Source organism: Protopterus annectens, chromosome 13.part0 (genome assembly GCF_019279795.1).
Source record: "Protopterus annectens isolate FY-2018-M chromosome 13.part0, PAN1.0, whole genome shotgun sequence".
NCBI lineage: Eukaryota > Metazoa > Chordata > Ceratodontiformes > Protopteridae > Protopterus > Protopterus annectens.
This window is the reverse complement of record NC_056747.1, coordinates 720689122-720706795: the sequence shown is the minus strand read 5'-3', so window position 1 is coordinate 720706795 and position 17674 is coordinate 720689122. Positions and strand designations below refer to the sequence as shown.

The following is a 17674-nucleotide window of genomic DNA, read 5'->3' as shown; positions in this document are numbered from 1 at the left end:
ATGAAGCAAGCATGGATATAGTAATAAAACAAATGCAAGAAATGACTCAGGTTATTGGTTTTGTATTGAATAAAGACAAAAGTCAAGGTTTAGATTTTAAAGGAAAGATAAAAATTGTATTAAGGACAGAATTAAGATGCTTGAGATAAACTCTGGGAAAAAAAGAAATTGCAAATTCTACATGGAAAGAAAAAAATAGAGGAAACAAAATGTGTGCTTGCTTTCTGGAAGTCTTCTACGCTTTCATTTAAAAAGAAAGTCTATTTAATAAACTCTGTTGTTAGCAAAAATTGCTTATTTAGTCAGTGTTTATGGTCTTCCTTTAAACCTAGAGAAAGATGTGTATAATACAATATTTTCTTTCATTTTGAGTTCAAGGTTGACATGGGTACAGTATGTGAAAAGCGAAAAAGGTGGTTTAGGGTTAATGAACTCTGCAGTGTATATATATGTCATCGTTAAACCTGTATATAATAATTAAATGCTTAAAGGAGAATGAAGGTTTATTCTTCTTCTTTCGGCTGCTCCCATTAGGGGTCGCCACAGCGGATCATCTGTTTCCATTTCTTCCTGTCCTCTACATCTTGCTCTGTCACACCAACCACCTGCATGTCCTCTCTCACCACATCCATAAACCCTATCTTAGGCCTTCCTCTTTTCCTGTTACCTGGCAGCTTCATCCTTAGCATCTTTTTCCCAATATACTTTGCATCCCTCCTCAGCACATGTCCAAACCAATGTAATCTTGCCTCTCTGGCTTTGTCTCCAAACCTTCCAACCTGGGCTGACCCTCTAATATACTTGTTCCTAATCCTGTCCACCCTTGTCACACCCAGTGCAAATCTTAACATCTTTAGCTCTGCCACGTCCAGCTCTGACTCCTGCCTTTTTGTCAATGCCACTGTCTCCAACCCATATAACATAGCTGGTCTAACTACCCTCTTGTAGACCTTCCCTTTCACTCTTACTATTACTCGTCTGTCACAAATCACTCCTGATACTAAGGGCATCTGGCGTAAAAACTTTGCCAAATCATACATGCGGACAACAGTACAGAATGAAGGTTTATTATTAATGAGATTAGGTTTAAAATACAAAACAGAATGGTTTATTTTTTGTAGATTAAGAAAAAGAAAGGTCTGTTGTAATAAAGAAATGGAGAATTATCAAGACCAGATTATACTGTGTAAAACAAATGTGAATGAAACTGATAAGAGAAAAGAAAGCTATGAAAAGCTTATGGAGAAATATTATACGATATACCCTTGGAAGAATTTAAACATTGAAAAAAGAAATGCCATTATTGCAAGAATGAAAAGATGCAAAAGATATATAAAAAGTCAAGATTTGTTATGGAGACGGTGTATACAAAAATTACCAGTTAAGGTGAATATGCCATACAAAAGTATAAAAGACAGAGTATGTTTATATTGTGGGAAATTTGAAACGTGTGGACATGTTTTTTGGAATGCAACAGATCAAAATGTTATGGAGAAGGATTACAGAAAATAAATATATGAGTGACTTTAAAGACACGTAATTTAAATATGGATATGACTGAATTTGGTTACGATAGAAACAAAAGTTAAGAAAGAGGATGAAAATCCCAATAAAAATGTTTGCTATATACTACGGCTGATTTGGAATCAGAGGTATAAGGCAATCATGTTCAATGAAAAATGGGACCTAGCAATGATGTTGAAAAAAGTAAGGTTTTACTTGTAATAAGTATGTGTCCTGTATGATGAAACAAATGTAAAAGGAGATGTGATATATATATATATATATATATATATATATATATATATATAGTAAATAGTTGGAAAAATGTATATGTAATGTAAATAATTATTTGACTGTGTAAATACTTATGGATTATGTAAATAAAGAACCCTAGTCTTTGGAGCTGCTAAATGGCACCAGGGTGTCCTACAGCAGCAAGGCAGAGGTCTAAGACAAGCAGTGGCATGGACGAGGAGGAGAGACAAGTTAGAGGTTGGAGGTAGAAAATGAGAATATGGAGAAAATTTGTTTGATATGGACTATCAAATGCAGATAAAGATTCCTGTGTGGCAGATGATACAAATGAGCAGTGTTTATCTATCTCAATGGGGAATTAATTACATGAATCTATTGGAGTGGGGCAGACAACAGAACTAACCTAAGAAGAGCCTGTAGATGATGGTCTGTTGAAAATAACCAAGCAGGATGATCATGTGACAGTTCTGCTGCTCATGGGGTGAAATGGCACATAACGTTTTCTGAAGTGATGAGGATGGTAATTTTGAGAAGAAACCAGACAGCAAAGAATGCAGTAGTTAAAACTTATGATGAAGCAGTGACAGAAAGTAAAAGAGGAAAGCAACTAACTGAGAAGTCTGGTTTTGTACCAGCAGAGAATGCAGTAGTTAAAATATGCAGCAGTGATATCATGCAAAAGAAGAGCAGCAACAAACTGTGAGTAAAGCTATTTTTAAAAAGAAGTGAAGACCAACTGAGGAACTGTAACAGACAGATGTTATGTATGGGACAATTTGTTTACTTTTCCAGCTTTAAAGCTCAAAAATTCAGTCTTATATATACCGGGACAGAGACGTTTTGTGACTTAACATTTGGAACTGATGCACTGATAAAATTTCTGGAACTGTGTGACAAAAGGATGTTTATCTGAAAAACAATTACTTGCCTTCTAGTGGTAACTTAAATGTTAAAAAAAAATTACTTTATAATTCCTGATGTGGAAGAAGAGGATGTTAAAAAATGCATGCAGGGCTTGTGTAAAACTGCTGATAACTCTGTGAAACACAGAGATGACAGAAACTTATGGAATGGTGGGTGGAGTTTGGAAGCTGTTTTGAAATGTGAAAAATAACTTGGTGAAACACCTGCCAAGTGTTATTTTTATGGCTAGTCATAGAGGGACAGTAAGACATGCTGGCCAGCCTAAATCATGCTTCTTTTATGGGACTTTTCCTATTTAATTAATGAGAGAGACAAAATGCAATGCAACTAGTGTGTGTGTGTGTGTGGGGGGGGGGCATACAGCAAAGTGTGTGGGTGGGCTGAATGCAGATTGTGTAAAAAAGGACACGTTTGGATAGATTGTCAAGAGCAAACAATAAATAATGAGAAAGAAAGGGAAGATAGCATTCATGAGGAAGGACAAAAAGAGGATGGGTGGAGAGGGTGAACTAGGTGAAGAATAAAAAAAAATCACTGAAGAAAACAATATGGAGTGGAAGAATGAGGAAACAGATTGCATGCAGGAAGAGAGATCAGGAAAAGGGAATGACACACATTTTTTGAAGTTCTAAATATTGAAAAATATGGGGATCAAGAATTGTTTGTAGATAAACACAGGACATTTATTAAACAGGGGAAAGAGCAAAAATAAGAAAACAAAAATTTTAAAATATTTCCCCAAACTTAAAAAGGAAAAGCAACAATTTTAGATTACTTTCAATAAATATTAATAGTATTAACACTATAAGAAAAACAGGAATACTGGAGTGTGTGCTACATGTGGTGTAGATTGTATTTCTGTTAGATGATGCAAGATTCCTGACAAGTGAAGAAATACCACAGACAGAAAAAACTGTAGTGTGGGATTACAATATGGAACTTAGAAGGGGAAAGTTGTTTTGGAGTAGATGTCTTGTGTACAAAAACAGTGAGAATACTAGATGCATGGATGGAAAGTTAACTGTTGCGGACATGAGGTGGAGAGAATATGTTTATAGAAGTATATCATTACATGCACATACAGATAGCAAGGAAAGTGAGAAGGGGTTTCATCAAATATTAGACTACGTAGTGGTTAATATGAAAATTATAACTGCAGGGGACTTTCACTGTGACTTAAGGGAAGCTGCAAAAAGAAAAGGGAAAGATGTAAAAAATACAGTAAGTGATGAAATGTGGTAAATTAGCTGTGTGGAACAAAAGTCAGTGGACTTACAGATTGGGGGGGGGGGCACCTGGATTTAAAATTGATTACATTGCATTATCAGAAGGCTTGGGGAGAAGTTCATGGTGAGATGGGTTTTTCAGACCACTTAGCAATATGGGTGGAAGTGATGGAAGAAAGGCAGTATATTAAATTAGGAAAGGGAAAAAAGATTACATGAGAAATGATGGGATGAAACTGGGAAGTAGAAAGTATTGCAGTTATAGAAGGATCATATAACCATGAAAAACTTCTGTCAAAACTGATCTGAGTGGTGGACTGAACTTAAAGTATAAAAAAGTTTTTTTTTTGTTTCATTACCAGGATGATGCAAGAAAGACAAAGTGAGGCATGGGAAAAGTTACAGAAATGTATTAGAGAACTGATAGAATAATATAAGAGTATTATATAAAAATAAATGAATGAAAGAAATCCAGAAAAAAATAAAGACATTACTGCGGTGGTGGTGCTGCGGTAGCGTTGTCGTCTTACACTAAGACGTTGTCCTGTTCGATTCTCAGCTAGAGCGTCTTCTGTGTTGAGACATGTGTGAATGGGCGTACCTTCGTTGAAGGTTGTGCGTCAGGGCCGGCAACTCGGCACGTAAAAATCTACTGCCAATCATTAGCAGACCGGAGTTCCACTGTGGTGACCCCTAACCGGGAAAAGCTAAAAGACACAACAACTCTTTAGGCAAATAAATTATTTTCAAGGGAGGAGGGAGGCGGTATCTACATATTTGGGTAAAATGTTAAAAGACGGCATTACTACATTGAGAGAAATGAAAAATATGAAAGGAGAGGTAAAAAGAACACGAGCAAATAATGAGTATTGTAGTACAGCATGTAGAAAATAAGTATAAAAATGGAAACTGGAGAGAATGGAAAGCAAAGAAATTTCCAAAACAAGTTAGGGAAGAATTTGAAAAAAAATTACTATTAGTGAACTGGATGAAGTACTTAGGAAAGTAAATGCTGATTCAATATCAGGTCCAGACAGTACAGGTATGGAATGTACAAGAAATTAATAGACAGGCAAACGGAGTATTTTGTAAATGTACTGAATGAATGGTTGAAGGAGGGTGTTGTTTGTGAAAAGTTAAGTAGTGGGATATTAAAATTTATATGGAAGAAGGATGAAAAGAATTAAAAAAATAGAGGCCCATCACACTAAACACAGATTATAAAATGTTTATGGGAATAATAAAGAGGAGAACAGAAGGAAGGATACGCAGCACTGTGAAATAAAGTATACATGGTACAAAAGAGAAGAGTTACAAGGATCGTTACTGGTTGCAAGAGAAATTGTAGATGATGTTAAAAGATAAAGGAAGGATGTGAAACTTATGGTAGATGATATTAGCAAGACATTTAATATAATAGGATAGGATGCTTTGTGGGATGTTACAGAGAAGTATAGAACATAGAACAGAATTAGGAAAGTGTAAAAGTGTGTATGTCAGTGTATCAGAATTAATATAGTGAGAGTGTCAGTGAATGGGTGGCTGAGTAAAGAAATATGCATGAAATCTGGTAGAAGACAATGATGTCCCATAAGTGGAATGTTGTTTGCACTGATGAATGCAATACTGAGAGACGTTTGCTTATAAAATATAAGATGCTAGATATGCAATGTAAAAGGAAGTGGTGATACTGGTAGATTTTATATATACACAGTAGCGTTGCCGCCTCACAGTAAGACGTTGTCCTATTCGATTCTCAGCCAGAGCGTCTTCTGTGTGGAGACATGCGTGAATGGGCGTACCTTCGTTGAAGGTTGTGCGTCAGGGCTGGCAACTCGGTACGTAAAAATCTACTGCCAATCATTGGTGGACCAGAGTTCCGCTGTGGCAACCCCTAACCGGGAAAAGCCGAAAGAAATAACACTTGTTGCTAATATCAAAATATGTATGAAAATATTGGTTTGTCTGAAAGGCTGTTTAAAGGAAAAGTACAGTTTTGTACCTACCATAAATGTAGATGTTCGAAGATCCACATTGCTGCAGTCCTTACATATGGGTAGTCCGCTGTCCTCGGTCGGCCCGAATACCAAAGTATTAGGCTGACGTCGGTCAAGGCGCTTAAAACTGACATCAGGACGTCAGGGTACAAATGCGCATGACCGACGTCATATCCTCAGTCTTTTCTTGCCCCAGATGTCAGAAGGCCCTAAAAAGAAAGGCCAAAGCCAAAAAACAGCAAAAACAACCAACCACCCCTGCACTAATCATATCTACAATATTTACAATATTCACAACCCAAACCACACAACCACCTCTAACTACAGAGGGGAAGGAGGGAGGGTAAATTGGACTGCAGCAATGTGGATCTTCGAACATCTACATTTATGGTAGGTACAAAACTGTACTATGTTCTTCATCTCACATTGCTGCAGTCCTTACATATGGGTAGAATCCCAAAGCAGAGGTAAGGGAGGATGGCAAAACTATAAAGCATTAGGAGCTGCCAAAATGCCCTGTAAAATTGCAGTGGCAAAACCAGCCCTAGATTTAGAGTAAAGTGGAAGGTGGTAATGCTTAGAGAAAGTATGCACTGAACTCCAAGTAGCTGCCTCCAAAATATCTTTAGTAGCCACCCCCCTTAAAAAAGCTGTAGAAGTGGCAGTAGCCCTAGTGGAATGAGGCCTAATCCCAGCTGGAATCTCCTTACCATGATGGGAATAACAGAAAGCAATACAAAACCCAATCCACTTAGAAATAGTTTGTTTTGACACAGGCTTGCCCTGAGAACTCAAAGCAAAAGAAACAAACAACTGCTGAGACTGCCTGAACCCTTTAGTTCTGCTCAAATAATATCGCAACTGTCTGTGTATATCCAAAGTGTGCAAAATCTTTTCCCCTTTATTTTGGGGGTTTGCATAAAAAGTAGGTAAATGAATAGTTTGGTTTAAAGCCACACTAGAAACCACTTTAGGCATAAAGGAAGGGTTAGTACGCAAAGATACCCTGTCCTTGTGGAAAATTAGGAAAGGCTCAACCGCCATAAGGGCCTGTAATTCAGAAACCCTTCTCGCAGAGGTAATGGCCAACAAAAAAGCAGTCTTCCATGATAAATATTTCAAGTCGGCAGTCGCTGCAGGCTCAAAAGGTTGTAGAGTGAGTTTCTCCAACACAAAATTGAGATCCCAAGCAGGAGTAGGAGCTCTACGTGGGGGTCTTATATTCTTTGCCCCTCTAAGGAATTTCTTAAACAAAGGATGAGAAAATAATGGTGGGTCACAGTCATAGTGAGCAGAAATTGCTGCAGCATGAACCTTAATAGAGGAGAAGGACAAACCTTTGTCCAATAACTCAGTAAGGTATTGAAGAGCAACACTTAAATTAGGTTTAGAAACATCAAAGTCCTTTGCTGTACTCCAAATTAAAAATCTATTCCATTTATCAGCGTAAACTTTCCTTGTACTAGGCCTTCTGGCCTCCAAAATAACATTCAAAACTTGTTGCGGAAGTTGAGACCCTCCAGGGTTTAAAACAGAATATGCCAGGCTGTTAGATGTAGAGAGTGAAGTTTGACATTGAGTAAATGACTGTTCTCTTGAGACAGCAGGTGTGGAATCGAAGGCAAAGGCCATGGAGGCTCCTGTACCAGACTTCTCAGTAATGGGTACCAGTGCTGTCAAGGCCAATCCGGAGCTATTAAAATCATGGTTGGCTTGTCCTGTCTGACCTTCAGGAGTACCTTTGGGAGGAGAGGCAGAGGTGGAAAGGCATACACGTGAAGATTGCTCCAATTGAATGAGAGAGCATCCACTTTCCAAGCTGTGGGATGAAACCTTTTTGTGCAAAACTTTGGCAGCTGGTAATTTAGAGGAGAAGCGAACAGATCTATGTCTGGAGTTCCCCATAACACTGTCAATTTTTGAAATACATGAGGATCCAATTTCCACTCGTGGGGATCCATAATTTGTCTGCTCAACACATCTGCTAAGGAGTTCTGTGCTCCTGGCAGAAACCTTGCCTGAAGATTCAGCTGTAAACTGAGAGCAGTCTCCCACAAAATCATTGCTTGCCTGCATAGAGGATAAGAATGTGTCCCCCCTTGCTTGTTGATGTACCACATGACAGTAGTGTTGTCTGTTAGAATCAACACCTGCCCTGGAAGAAGCAAATCCTTGAAAGCTATCAATGCAAATTGGACTGCTAACATCTCCTTCAAGTTGATATGTAAATGTCGAAGTCTGGCAGGCCACATGTCTTGTATCCACTTTCCATTCAGATGAGCTCCCCAAGCTTTGTCTGAGGCATCTGTCATTAGAATCTGACTCGCCTCTGGTCGGGTCACAGAGAGTCCCTTGTTTAGGTGACATTCCTGAGCCCACCACAAAAATTCCTTTTGGATGCAAGGTATTATCTGAATGACAGTGTCCAAATCTTGGCAGTGCTGCGTCCATACATTTTTGAGATACCATTGTAGCTTCCTCATATGCAGTTTGGCATTGGGAAGTACCAGAATACAAGATGCCATGAACCCCAAGGCTTGAAGGACTGTCCTTGCAGTCAGCCTGGACTGACGAGACAATTGGTGGAAGTAAAGAGAAAGATTCTTTTGTTTGTCCGGGGTCAAAAAGGCCATCTGGGATGCTGTATTCAGACTCACACCCAGAAAGCACATGTCCTGAGAGGGTACTAGACTGGACTTTATTTCGTTCACAGAATACCCTAGGCATCTTAACACTGCCATCACATACTGTAAATGATGAAGAAGTTCGTCCTTTCCTTGAGCCAGAATCAGGCAGTCGTCCAAATAAGGATAGATTTGTATTCCTCTTAGCCTGAAGAAAGCTACCACTGGAGCCAGAACCTTTGTGAACACTCTGGGCGCAGTAGATATGCCAAAGGGCAATGCAGAGAACTGATAATGAAAAGTCCCAGCCTGAAAACGCAGATACTTCCTGCAACAGGGCCTGATAGGAATATGAAGGTAAGCCTCCTTGACATCCAGAGTCACCATCCAGTGATCTTTGCCCAGCAGAGGTAAAAGCTGTTGTAACGTCAACATTTTGAACTTGGGAATGTCCAGATATGTGTTGAGGATAGATAAATCCAAAATTGGTCTCCACGTGTTCCCTTTCTTTGGTACTAGAAACAGGCGAGAATAAAATCCTAGGCCCACTTCTGGCAGAGGGACCGGCTGTATAGCTCCTATTTGTAGTAGTAGAGAAATCTGTTTGTGAGCCTCTAGTCTTTGTTGAGGAGGAAAGTCTGGCATGCCTTTGAAAGGAGGTAAGGTATGGAAATAAAACTTGTAACCTTGGTGTATGATATCCAATACCCATTTGTCTTGGGTAATTAAAATCCAATTTTCCTTGAAGAGTGCCAACCTTCCTCCCAAAGGTGCTGCCAGACAAGAAGGATCTGGCAGCTGAAAAAGTAGGTCATTGGGCCTGTTTACGAAAGGACTGGCCCCTGCCCTCACTCGAAGACTGTGCAGGTGAACTCCATGTTCTAGGTCTGAAGGAACTCTGAGCTCTGCCCCTACCACGTCTAGATCTACCCCTAGACTGAGAATCAGAGGAAGGATACGTCCACCCCTTAGCAGGCCAATTTCTACTAAACTTTGGGGGCTGAACTTGCAAAAAATCTTTAACAGTCTGCATAGACTTAGCCTTGTCTTCCAATTTCTTCAGGACTGATTCCACAGGTGGACCAAACAACACTTCAGACTGCAAAGGAGCATCCAAAATCCTTGTCTTGACATGGTCAGATAAATTCTGATCCTTAAGCCAGGTGTGCCTGCGAAGAACTGAACCAGTGGCAGCCACCCTAGAAGAGGCCTGCACAGCATCAAAACCACACTGTAAAGAATGCTTACCCACCTGTTCAGAGACATGCACCAAATCTTGTAATTCTTTACAGTCAATGCCTTCTGCCAGAGCATCCACCTTAGATTTCAATTGTGAAAGGAGAAAATTTTGATATTTCAACATATGAAACTGGCAATTCAAAGCCCTCATAGCCAAGGTAGAAGATGTATAGACCTTCTTTCCCCATCTATCCAAAGCTCTGGCCTCTTTATCTAGAGGAACCGGATTCTTTACAACAGAGGCCTTGACCCCCTTAGGTCCTTGACTAACAGTTTCTGGGTCCGCCCTAGGACTCTTATAGAGATATTTATGAGCCTCAGGCACCCTGTAATACCTATCCGGTTTAACAGGAGCAGGAGGCAGAGAATCAGGATTAAGTGAAGCCTCTGAAAATACATAATGCACAACATCCAGAACAGGGGGAATAGCTAAGGGCCTATGTTGAGGTAAAAACAAAAATTCCCTAAGCCTTTTCCGTGAATCAGAGAAGTCCTGACCTTCCCACTTAAAATGTTCCCTCATAGAATGAAGTGTCTCTGAAAAAGAAAAATCCTCTGGAGGAGAAGCAGAAGGAGTGGAATCTTCTGCATCAGAATCAGAATAAGGAGAGTACTCCTGCAAGTCTTCAGCCGAAGACTCTGAAACATCCGAAGCCTGCTCAAAACTTTCCAACTCTGGCTCCACCCTAGGCCTCTTCTCAGGAGGGGGCAAAGAACCTCTAATCAGAGTAATCAAATCTTCTGCCATTTTAAGCATGTGCTTCTTAGGCACAGACCCTGCTGAACTAGGACTGACACCAACAGAAGCTAAACCTGGCCTGCCTCTGGAAGAAGCCTTGGAAACAGAAGGAGAGGGCCTAACCACCCTGGGAAGGGAGGGAGTACAGAAACCTGAGAAGCCCCTTCAGCCTGACCTGCCTCCTGAGAGGCCACATCCTGCAAAACCAAAGTCTCCCCCTGAGACTCCAGAGAAGCCTCCATCGGAACCACCGGTTCCAGTGAAGCTGTAAAGAACCGGCGTCCGGAACGGACGACTCATCTTGCCTGGGTTTAACCGCTTTGTCTTTGCGCTTCTTCGAGGAAGCGGGCGTCGGAGTATCCCACGGCATATTACAATTGAACCGCTTTCCGAGGACCAGCCTAGCACACTCTAACCTTCGCAATAGTGCGTTTATTAAACCTAGCACAAAAGCGACACCCGACTACGTCGTGCTCAGGCCCCAAACAAGGAATGCACAAAGAGTGATAATCCCTATGCGGTATCTGTTTCCCACAAGAAATACAATTATTCACTTTTTCTGACATCCGGTAATACACTGAGGCAAGAAAAAAACAAAATATTCCCCAACGGGGTACTTAGCCAACTTGGATTCGTCTGAAACTCCGAACTCGAAAAATTTCAGAACGCCGAACGGCACTTGCAACGCTGCTTCTGCATCGGACCATGCGGCAAAAAAGACTGAGGATATGACGTCGGTCATGCGCATTTGTACCCTGACGTCCTGATGTCAGTTTTAAGCGCCTTGACCGACGTCAGCCTAATACTTTGGTATTCGGGCCGACCGAGGACAGCGGACTACCCATATGTAAGGACTGCAGCAATGTGAGATGAAGAACATTGGGAATGACCTTGAATAAATATAGAAGTAAATGTTTAGGTGATATAATGAAAATTGGGGGTGTGTGTATTTTCAATGAATGGAGAGTCTTTGTTAGGAATAAAATATGGAAAAAATGTAGTTATGACATAATAGGAGAGTCTGATAAAAGAAATACTTCTTCTGTGGAGGACTTACAGATTAGCATTCAGGAAAACATTTTATCTGGTGAAGTTGGTATTAATGGGAAAATCATAGTGCATGTCAAATGCGTATGTGATCCCTGCAAAATATGAAAAGGAAATCGAGCAATTGGTATTTCCTTTCATATGGTGCTCAAGATTAAACCCAGTGAAAAGAGGTGCGTTTTTAATGAGTGAAAATGAAGGGGGGGTTGGGGTTACTAAATGCAGTTGTGTATTCTGCTTCTTTAAACTTGTACAGAGTATTAAAGTGGGTAAGGAAGAGAATGAGAATTTAACAGTGAGAAAGTTTAAATATAAGTAAAAAACAAATTCTGGAAGATAAGAATAAGAAAGAACAAAAAATTAGGTCAATGAAGACATTAAAGTTATCAAGAAAAAAATACTAACATGGAAAATAGAAAATGAGGATACAGAGCAAGAAGGATGTGGTATAACAATGTGGGGAAACAATATTATGTAACTCCATAACTTACCAGAAAAAAAATATTAAAGCCAGGAAAAAGATCTGTACCAAGACAGTACACTGTCAAAATTTCCTAAAAAATAAAGTTACCAGCAAAGGGGAATATGGCATACAAAAAGAAAGTTGAAAGAGTGTGTTTATTTTGTGTGGAGGAATAGACAACATATGTATTTTGGAATGTAAAAGAGCGGTGAAACTGAATTTTATGTGAATAATTTTTTGAGAATATCAATGACAAAATGTAGATATGAACATGATTATTTATGCATAGTATCTATCCATCCTCAACCCCTTTTTCCCATTTTTGTCCATGAAGTTGGGGTGTCACTTCAACATAAGAGTAAAGAATATGTGAGAAGGGTAGATAGTTTATGTAATATGGGTTACTTGCAATGAAAGACTGAATGAAGTTTTGTTTAATTGAAAACTGAATGTGGCAGATATATTGTGAAAAAATCAGATTATGGTTGTGGAAGGAGGAGCGAGGGCCAATTATGGAAGAAAAACCATGAGGATGTTATAAGAAAAATGTCAACTAGTAAGAAATATAAATATGTATATATGAGTCTGTAAATATGTAAACAATGTTTTTTAATGTTGTGTTAAATAAAAGACCTCTACTCTTTTTGATAGATGCCATGGGATCTTCTACATATACCGCCAACTTGAGGAGATGGGACCTTGGTTTAACGTCCCGTCCAAAGAATGACACATTCAGGAGTGCACCCCTCCCAACATGCTGCATACACTGTAATGTACGCTGGGTGGTAAAGCCAAGGCCTTGATAGCAGTTGCCTGAGAAAGTTGTGGCATACAGATCAACACAGGGATTCAAGAAAACTTGGGACTGATGAAAATAAATAGGAAAGCTATGCAGTAACAAGATGGTACAACAGGACAACAGACTGTTTTGCCATCCTATTCAAAAATAAGTTATGGTGGTTAGTTCCATATGGTTACAGCCTCCCAATGAAGTATTATCTCTTATTCAACTAATTCCTTTTTTTTCACTATTTGAAGCACTAGAATAAAAAACATACAACATAACAAGTGATCATTCTCCAACAGCAACAGTAAATCATTATGGGTTCTGTAAACCCCAATCAAACATTTACTTTAAAGGAAATGCAAAGAACTGGTGGGCAACATTTCAGTCAACATTCAGAAGTACAACACAACTAGAAACATTTATAAAATCAAGAACTCACCTTTAACTTGCCGCACAGAAGTCAAATTCTTTTCAAAACCATCATCAAATTTGGGGTTTGTAACTGGCTCAAAGTCATTCGTGTACACTCTTCCAGTTGAGGTGGTATAACAACATTTACACATACACGTATGGTATCTGAGACGTCCTTCATCAAGGTATGGATGAGCTAGGGCATCCTTAGCCGAGATTCTTTTAGACTAGAAAAAAAAAATTTAGAGTGAGTCAACAACTTTGCTGTACTTTATTTAGTCATATAACTTGTTAGGCTTCCCAATGATGCTTTGAATCAAAGCCGTTTTACCTTTCTTACTACTGGCTGGCCAAGTTTAACTGTTAAAGCTTACCTGATCATTCTGCATTATTGCTTCTGCTTACTTTACATACTTCCACTCCCCCTTCACATCTTCTCCGTCAAATGGCAGAGAACCATCCATGCCAGGGATGCAAATTTACTGTAGTACATAATTCCACAGAGGGAATAAGGAAAAAAGCACAGAGGACAAGAAGCTTTCCAGATTAAGGGCAGGTCCAAAGCAACACATAAATCAGAAAAGAGAGCAGAAGTAGAGAAGGCACTGTAGTGTCACAGTGTAGAACTAAATGGCAAAAAAATCTGTGTAGATACTAAGCACAGAGTCTTGCTTCAAAAAAATGCAACAGACAAAAAAGGTAGTGCAAGTCCTTAGAAATGCACAACAACATAAAAGACAGAAGCAATACGAAATGGCTACACAAAACTTTGCATACATGAGGAAATATAGATGGGTAGGAAGGGCCAAAACACAGCTGTCATTTGCAAACTGATGGAACACACACAAAACGCTTGACATGAAGCATTTTTTTTCCAGAGGCAATGGTGCTTATGTGCAATTAGGCTCCTGAAAAGACATAGGGTGCACATTTCCAGTCACTCTTAAAAAGGGTTGGAAAAAAGTCTGGGCTGTGATAAAATGATATGGAAGGGTGAGACAGCTGCAGGGTGCTAGATGCATCCATCAAGCAGGCTTAACAGATAGAGATGTCTTCTTGTCAGCTGTATGCAAGTTGTGTAGTCATCTGAAGGGAATGTACTACTGATGGGAAGAATCTAACTACAGCACCTTGGATAAGCTTGCAATTTAGAGCAAATGTAACTGTGGCATCCATCTGGGTGTCACAATGTTTGACAGGTAGTGCTGGAACTCAAAACCTGATATTTTCAACTGCAAATATTCAGGGACCTCAAATCACAAGATGGACAGGAACAAGTGATCAAACAATAAGGTCCACAGTCAACCTGGACACTGAATGAAGCCAATTAAAAGCAAGCACACTGCATTTCAAGCAAGTGCTATCTTAAAAAAAGGCACTAGTAAACAGGCAAGAAGACATTGTGAAAGAATAATGGGAATTTGTTCAAAATGCTACAACAGATGCAGTGAACCTGTCTGTGAAACAAACATGCAAGTCAAAAAGAAAGGAAAGAAATACCAAAAGAAAAACCAACACCACCTACTGTAACAAAGAGTAGGTAAGGATTATCAAGGAAAATGCTCACTAGTGCAGAACACTTCTCCAGCCACCAGGAGCAGCTTTTATCTAATTCAGACACTTTATCTTGCTGGTTACACAGGAGGAGTGACAATGAAAATGAAGCGTGTAATTCATCAGTCCTCATTTTATTCCTTAAAAACAAACAAAACACTCAACAGCACCAACACAGGAAGGCTGCCTCCTACCTGAAGGGAATGCAAGCAGGCCCACTGTCTGGGATGAAAGTGTGGGTTTAAGTTGCTGCCTTGACAATCCATCTTTGTCAAGGATGTGAAGTTACCATATGTGCTATATTCTCTTCTTTGGGCTCTGGAGCTGTTTAATTAAATGAGAGCTGGCACTAAGTGAGACTAGCTAAAAGAAGCCATTCAAAACTTCCCTTCCAAACACATTCTGCCCATGGCCCACAGGTAGGGTTGCCACCTTTTCAAAAGCTCAAAGTGGGACATTTTTTGCAGAAACGTCAGATTTTGTAGGGCAAAACATACCCGCGGCCAGTACAAAGGACAGAACTTCACTTTTTTGCCAGAATAAAAGCTTATTCTTGTAGCATTTTAGTTGCTTATTCTGCTTCTTATAACATTTAGGTGTTTCAGATCGAAAATAACTGTTTTATGCAACTATTAAAGAAAATATAGGAGACATTGTTGTCCAAAAATCTCAGGACATTTGCCATTTTTTCAATTTTTTTGCAGGACACAACTGCCCAAAGAGGGACTGTCCCTCGCAAAGTGGGACAGGTGGTAACCCTACCCACAGGATGGATGTCCTACCTATAATGCTTACTGAAAGTATGTGTAGTTGCTGAGGGTGATGCAGCACAGATACACTGGAGATAAATTACTCTACTACTAAGACCAGAAGCTGTAACCGCTCCTGCAGAAGGGGCCCCTAACAAGCCCTGGCAAAAAAAAAAAACCCTTTCCTGTTAAGGACAACACACAAAAAAATATAATGGCTCAACCTAAAAGACAATGAACAGTATTTAGTAAACACAATTACACCATCTTCCCTAACAAAAGAAGCAAACAACTGCTTTTTCTTTAGTGCACTAATATAATACTTAAATGCATTGTTCAGATCACATCTGTTAGCAGAGCTTCTACTGGATTTGACTTTGCTGAAAAGTAAATAAGCAAACAATGACTTGATTCTATGTAAATTCTGATATGAAATTAAGAAATTTTATCTTTGTCCTTAAGGACATCCTGTCCTTATGCATAACTAAAAAGTACTCCTACAACCATAAAGCTTGTAGTTCTGGAATTCTTCTGGTGAATTAATGGCTTCCAGGAATAAGATATCACATGTGGCAAGTGGTTCAAAGGAAAGAAAGGCTAACCCTTTTCAATACAAATTTAAATATCACAATGGAGGAGCATTTTCTAGTGGGGACTTTCAGTGAGACGTCTGTAAGGCAGAAACTGCTAAAATGTTAACCTTAACTATAAAGCATTGAATTCTTGGCTGCACTAAACAACATTTTGCCAAAATACTACATCAGATCCACTCAGGTGAATATGTCATCCTTGAGGCCATGAATATAGCTATAGGTATGTCAACAGTAGTCATGCTTAAAAGTTTCAGTACTCTGGGATCTAAAAGATTCACACAGGATGGTGCAAAGAGATGATTAGCCATCTGGGGAAGTGGATGGACAGAGGAGCGAGGGATGGTCAGGACAGCAACTGAAGCAGGGAAACCAAACCTGTCATTATCAAAATTAATTTTCAAGTTTTCGGTTTAGCTGTAAGTCAGAAAAAAAGAGAGAAAGGAGGGGTCAGACGGACTTTATTCAAAGGGCTAGAAGGATCTGAAAAGTAATTTATGGCTTTATACAGGATTTGGAATTTCAAGCAAAATCCTTTGACATTAAAAGCTGGCCGTACCTGTTTAAGGTTATGGAATCCACGGACTTTCCTGACAACCTGGTTGAATTGATTAAACAATTATATTATGGAGTGACCTTACAAATCCAAATCAGGTCACAACTTTCTTCAGCTATTCCATTCTACAGGAGATGCTTTCTGTGGACAACTTGTTATTGTATTTAGAAGATCCGGAGGAAAAAACTGACAATGTCTGACATTATTTTTAAATCGGGGATATCTCTGGTATACAAAGTCAAACCAAATAAAACAGGGACAATAAACGGGTCCCTAATAATTTTTCGAACGTTTTAAAGTTCGAATGTCATATGGTCGACACCATATGATCAAACTTTAAAAAGTTTGAAGGTGAAAAGCAATGGCTCCATATAGCACAGAATGGGAAAATTTCCCTTTTCTGCACTGAAGTGCGATCTTGGAGTTGGTATATTTAAGTAAGGGGGTGTGGGGGGCTCAGCCTCCCCATGTGGGGGTTGCAGGGGGGCTTGCCCCCTGATCAGAGCATTGAGGTAAGTTTTTTAAAATTTTTTATTATATTTTCTGTTTCAAACTTCGCTCAAATGTTGTTGAACAAACATATGAGGTTCGAAGTTTTGAAACTTTGAATATATGATATAGACCCCAATAAACAATTATGTACCCTCCTCTAGAATACTGGGCAGGTAACCCATTTTTGGCCTATATGGATCAAACGACACACCTGGAGAGTATTTTGTGAACTATTTTGCAAGAGTCTGTTAATAAGTTGTCATGTCAGGTGAATTTGGAGAAGATTAAAAACTTTATAAAGGAAAATATTAGGCTAGATTTCCAACAGCATCTTAATGCAATTACGTGGTTTGCTTTCCCCTTACTTTGTACATTTCTCAAGGACTTCCCTTTTCTTCTAAGGAAGTGGCTCTACTTGCAATCAAACATATGATAACATTTATTTGGGGAGGTCAGAAACCACAGTATTCTTGGGACTTCTGTTTTCACCCCCAAGTAACATGGGAGGAGGAGGGGTG

The 17674-nt window shown here is 39.4% G+C and overlaps 1 protein-coding gene across 1 annotated transcript in view; it reads right to left on the bottom strand.

Moving 5' to 3' along the window:
- The window catches only part of NLK (nemo like kinase), a 1170696-nt gene that overhangs the window by 198495 nt on the left and 954527 nt on the right, over window positions 1-17674 (bottom strand). Inside the window, exon 9 of the mRNA XM_044054405.1 lies at window positions 13244-13442. Coding sequence (XP_043910340.1) covers window positions 13244-13442 — 199 coding nt within the window. The remainder of the gene's footprint in view (window positions 1-13243; window positions 13443-17674) is intronic.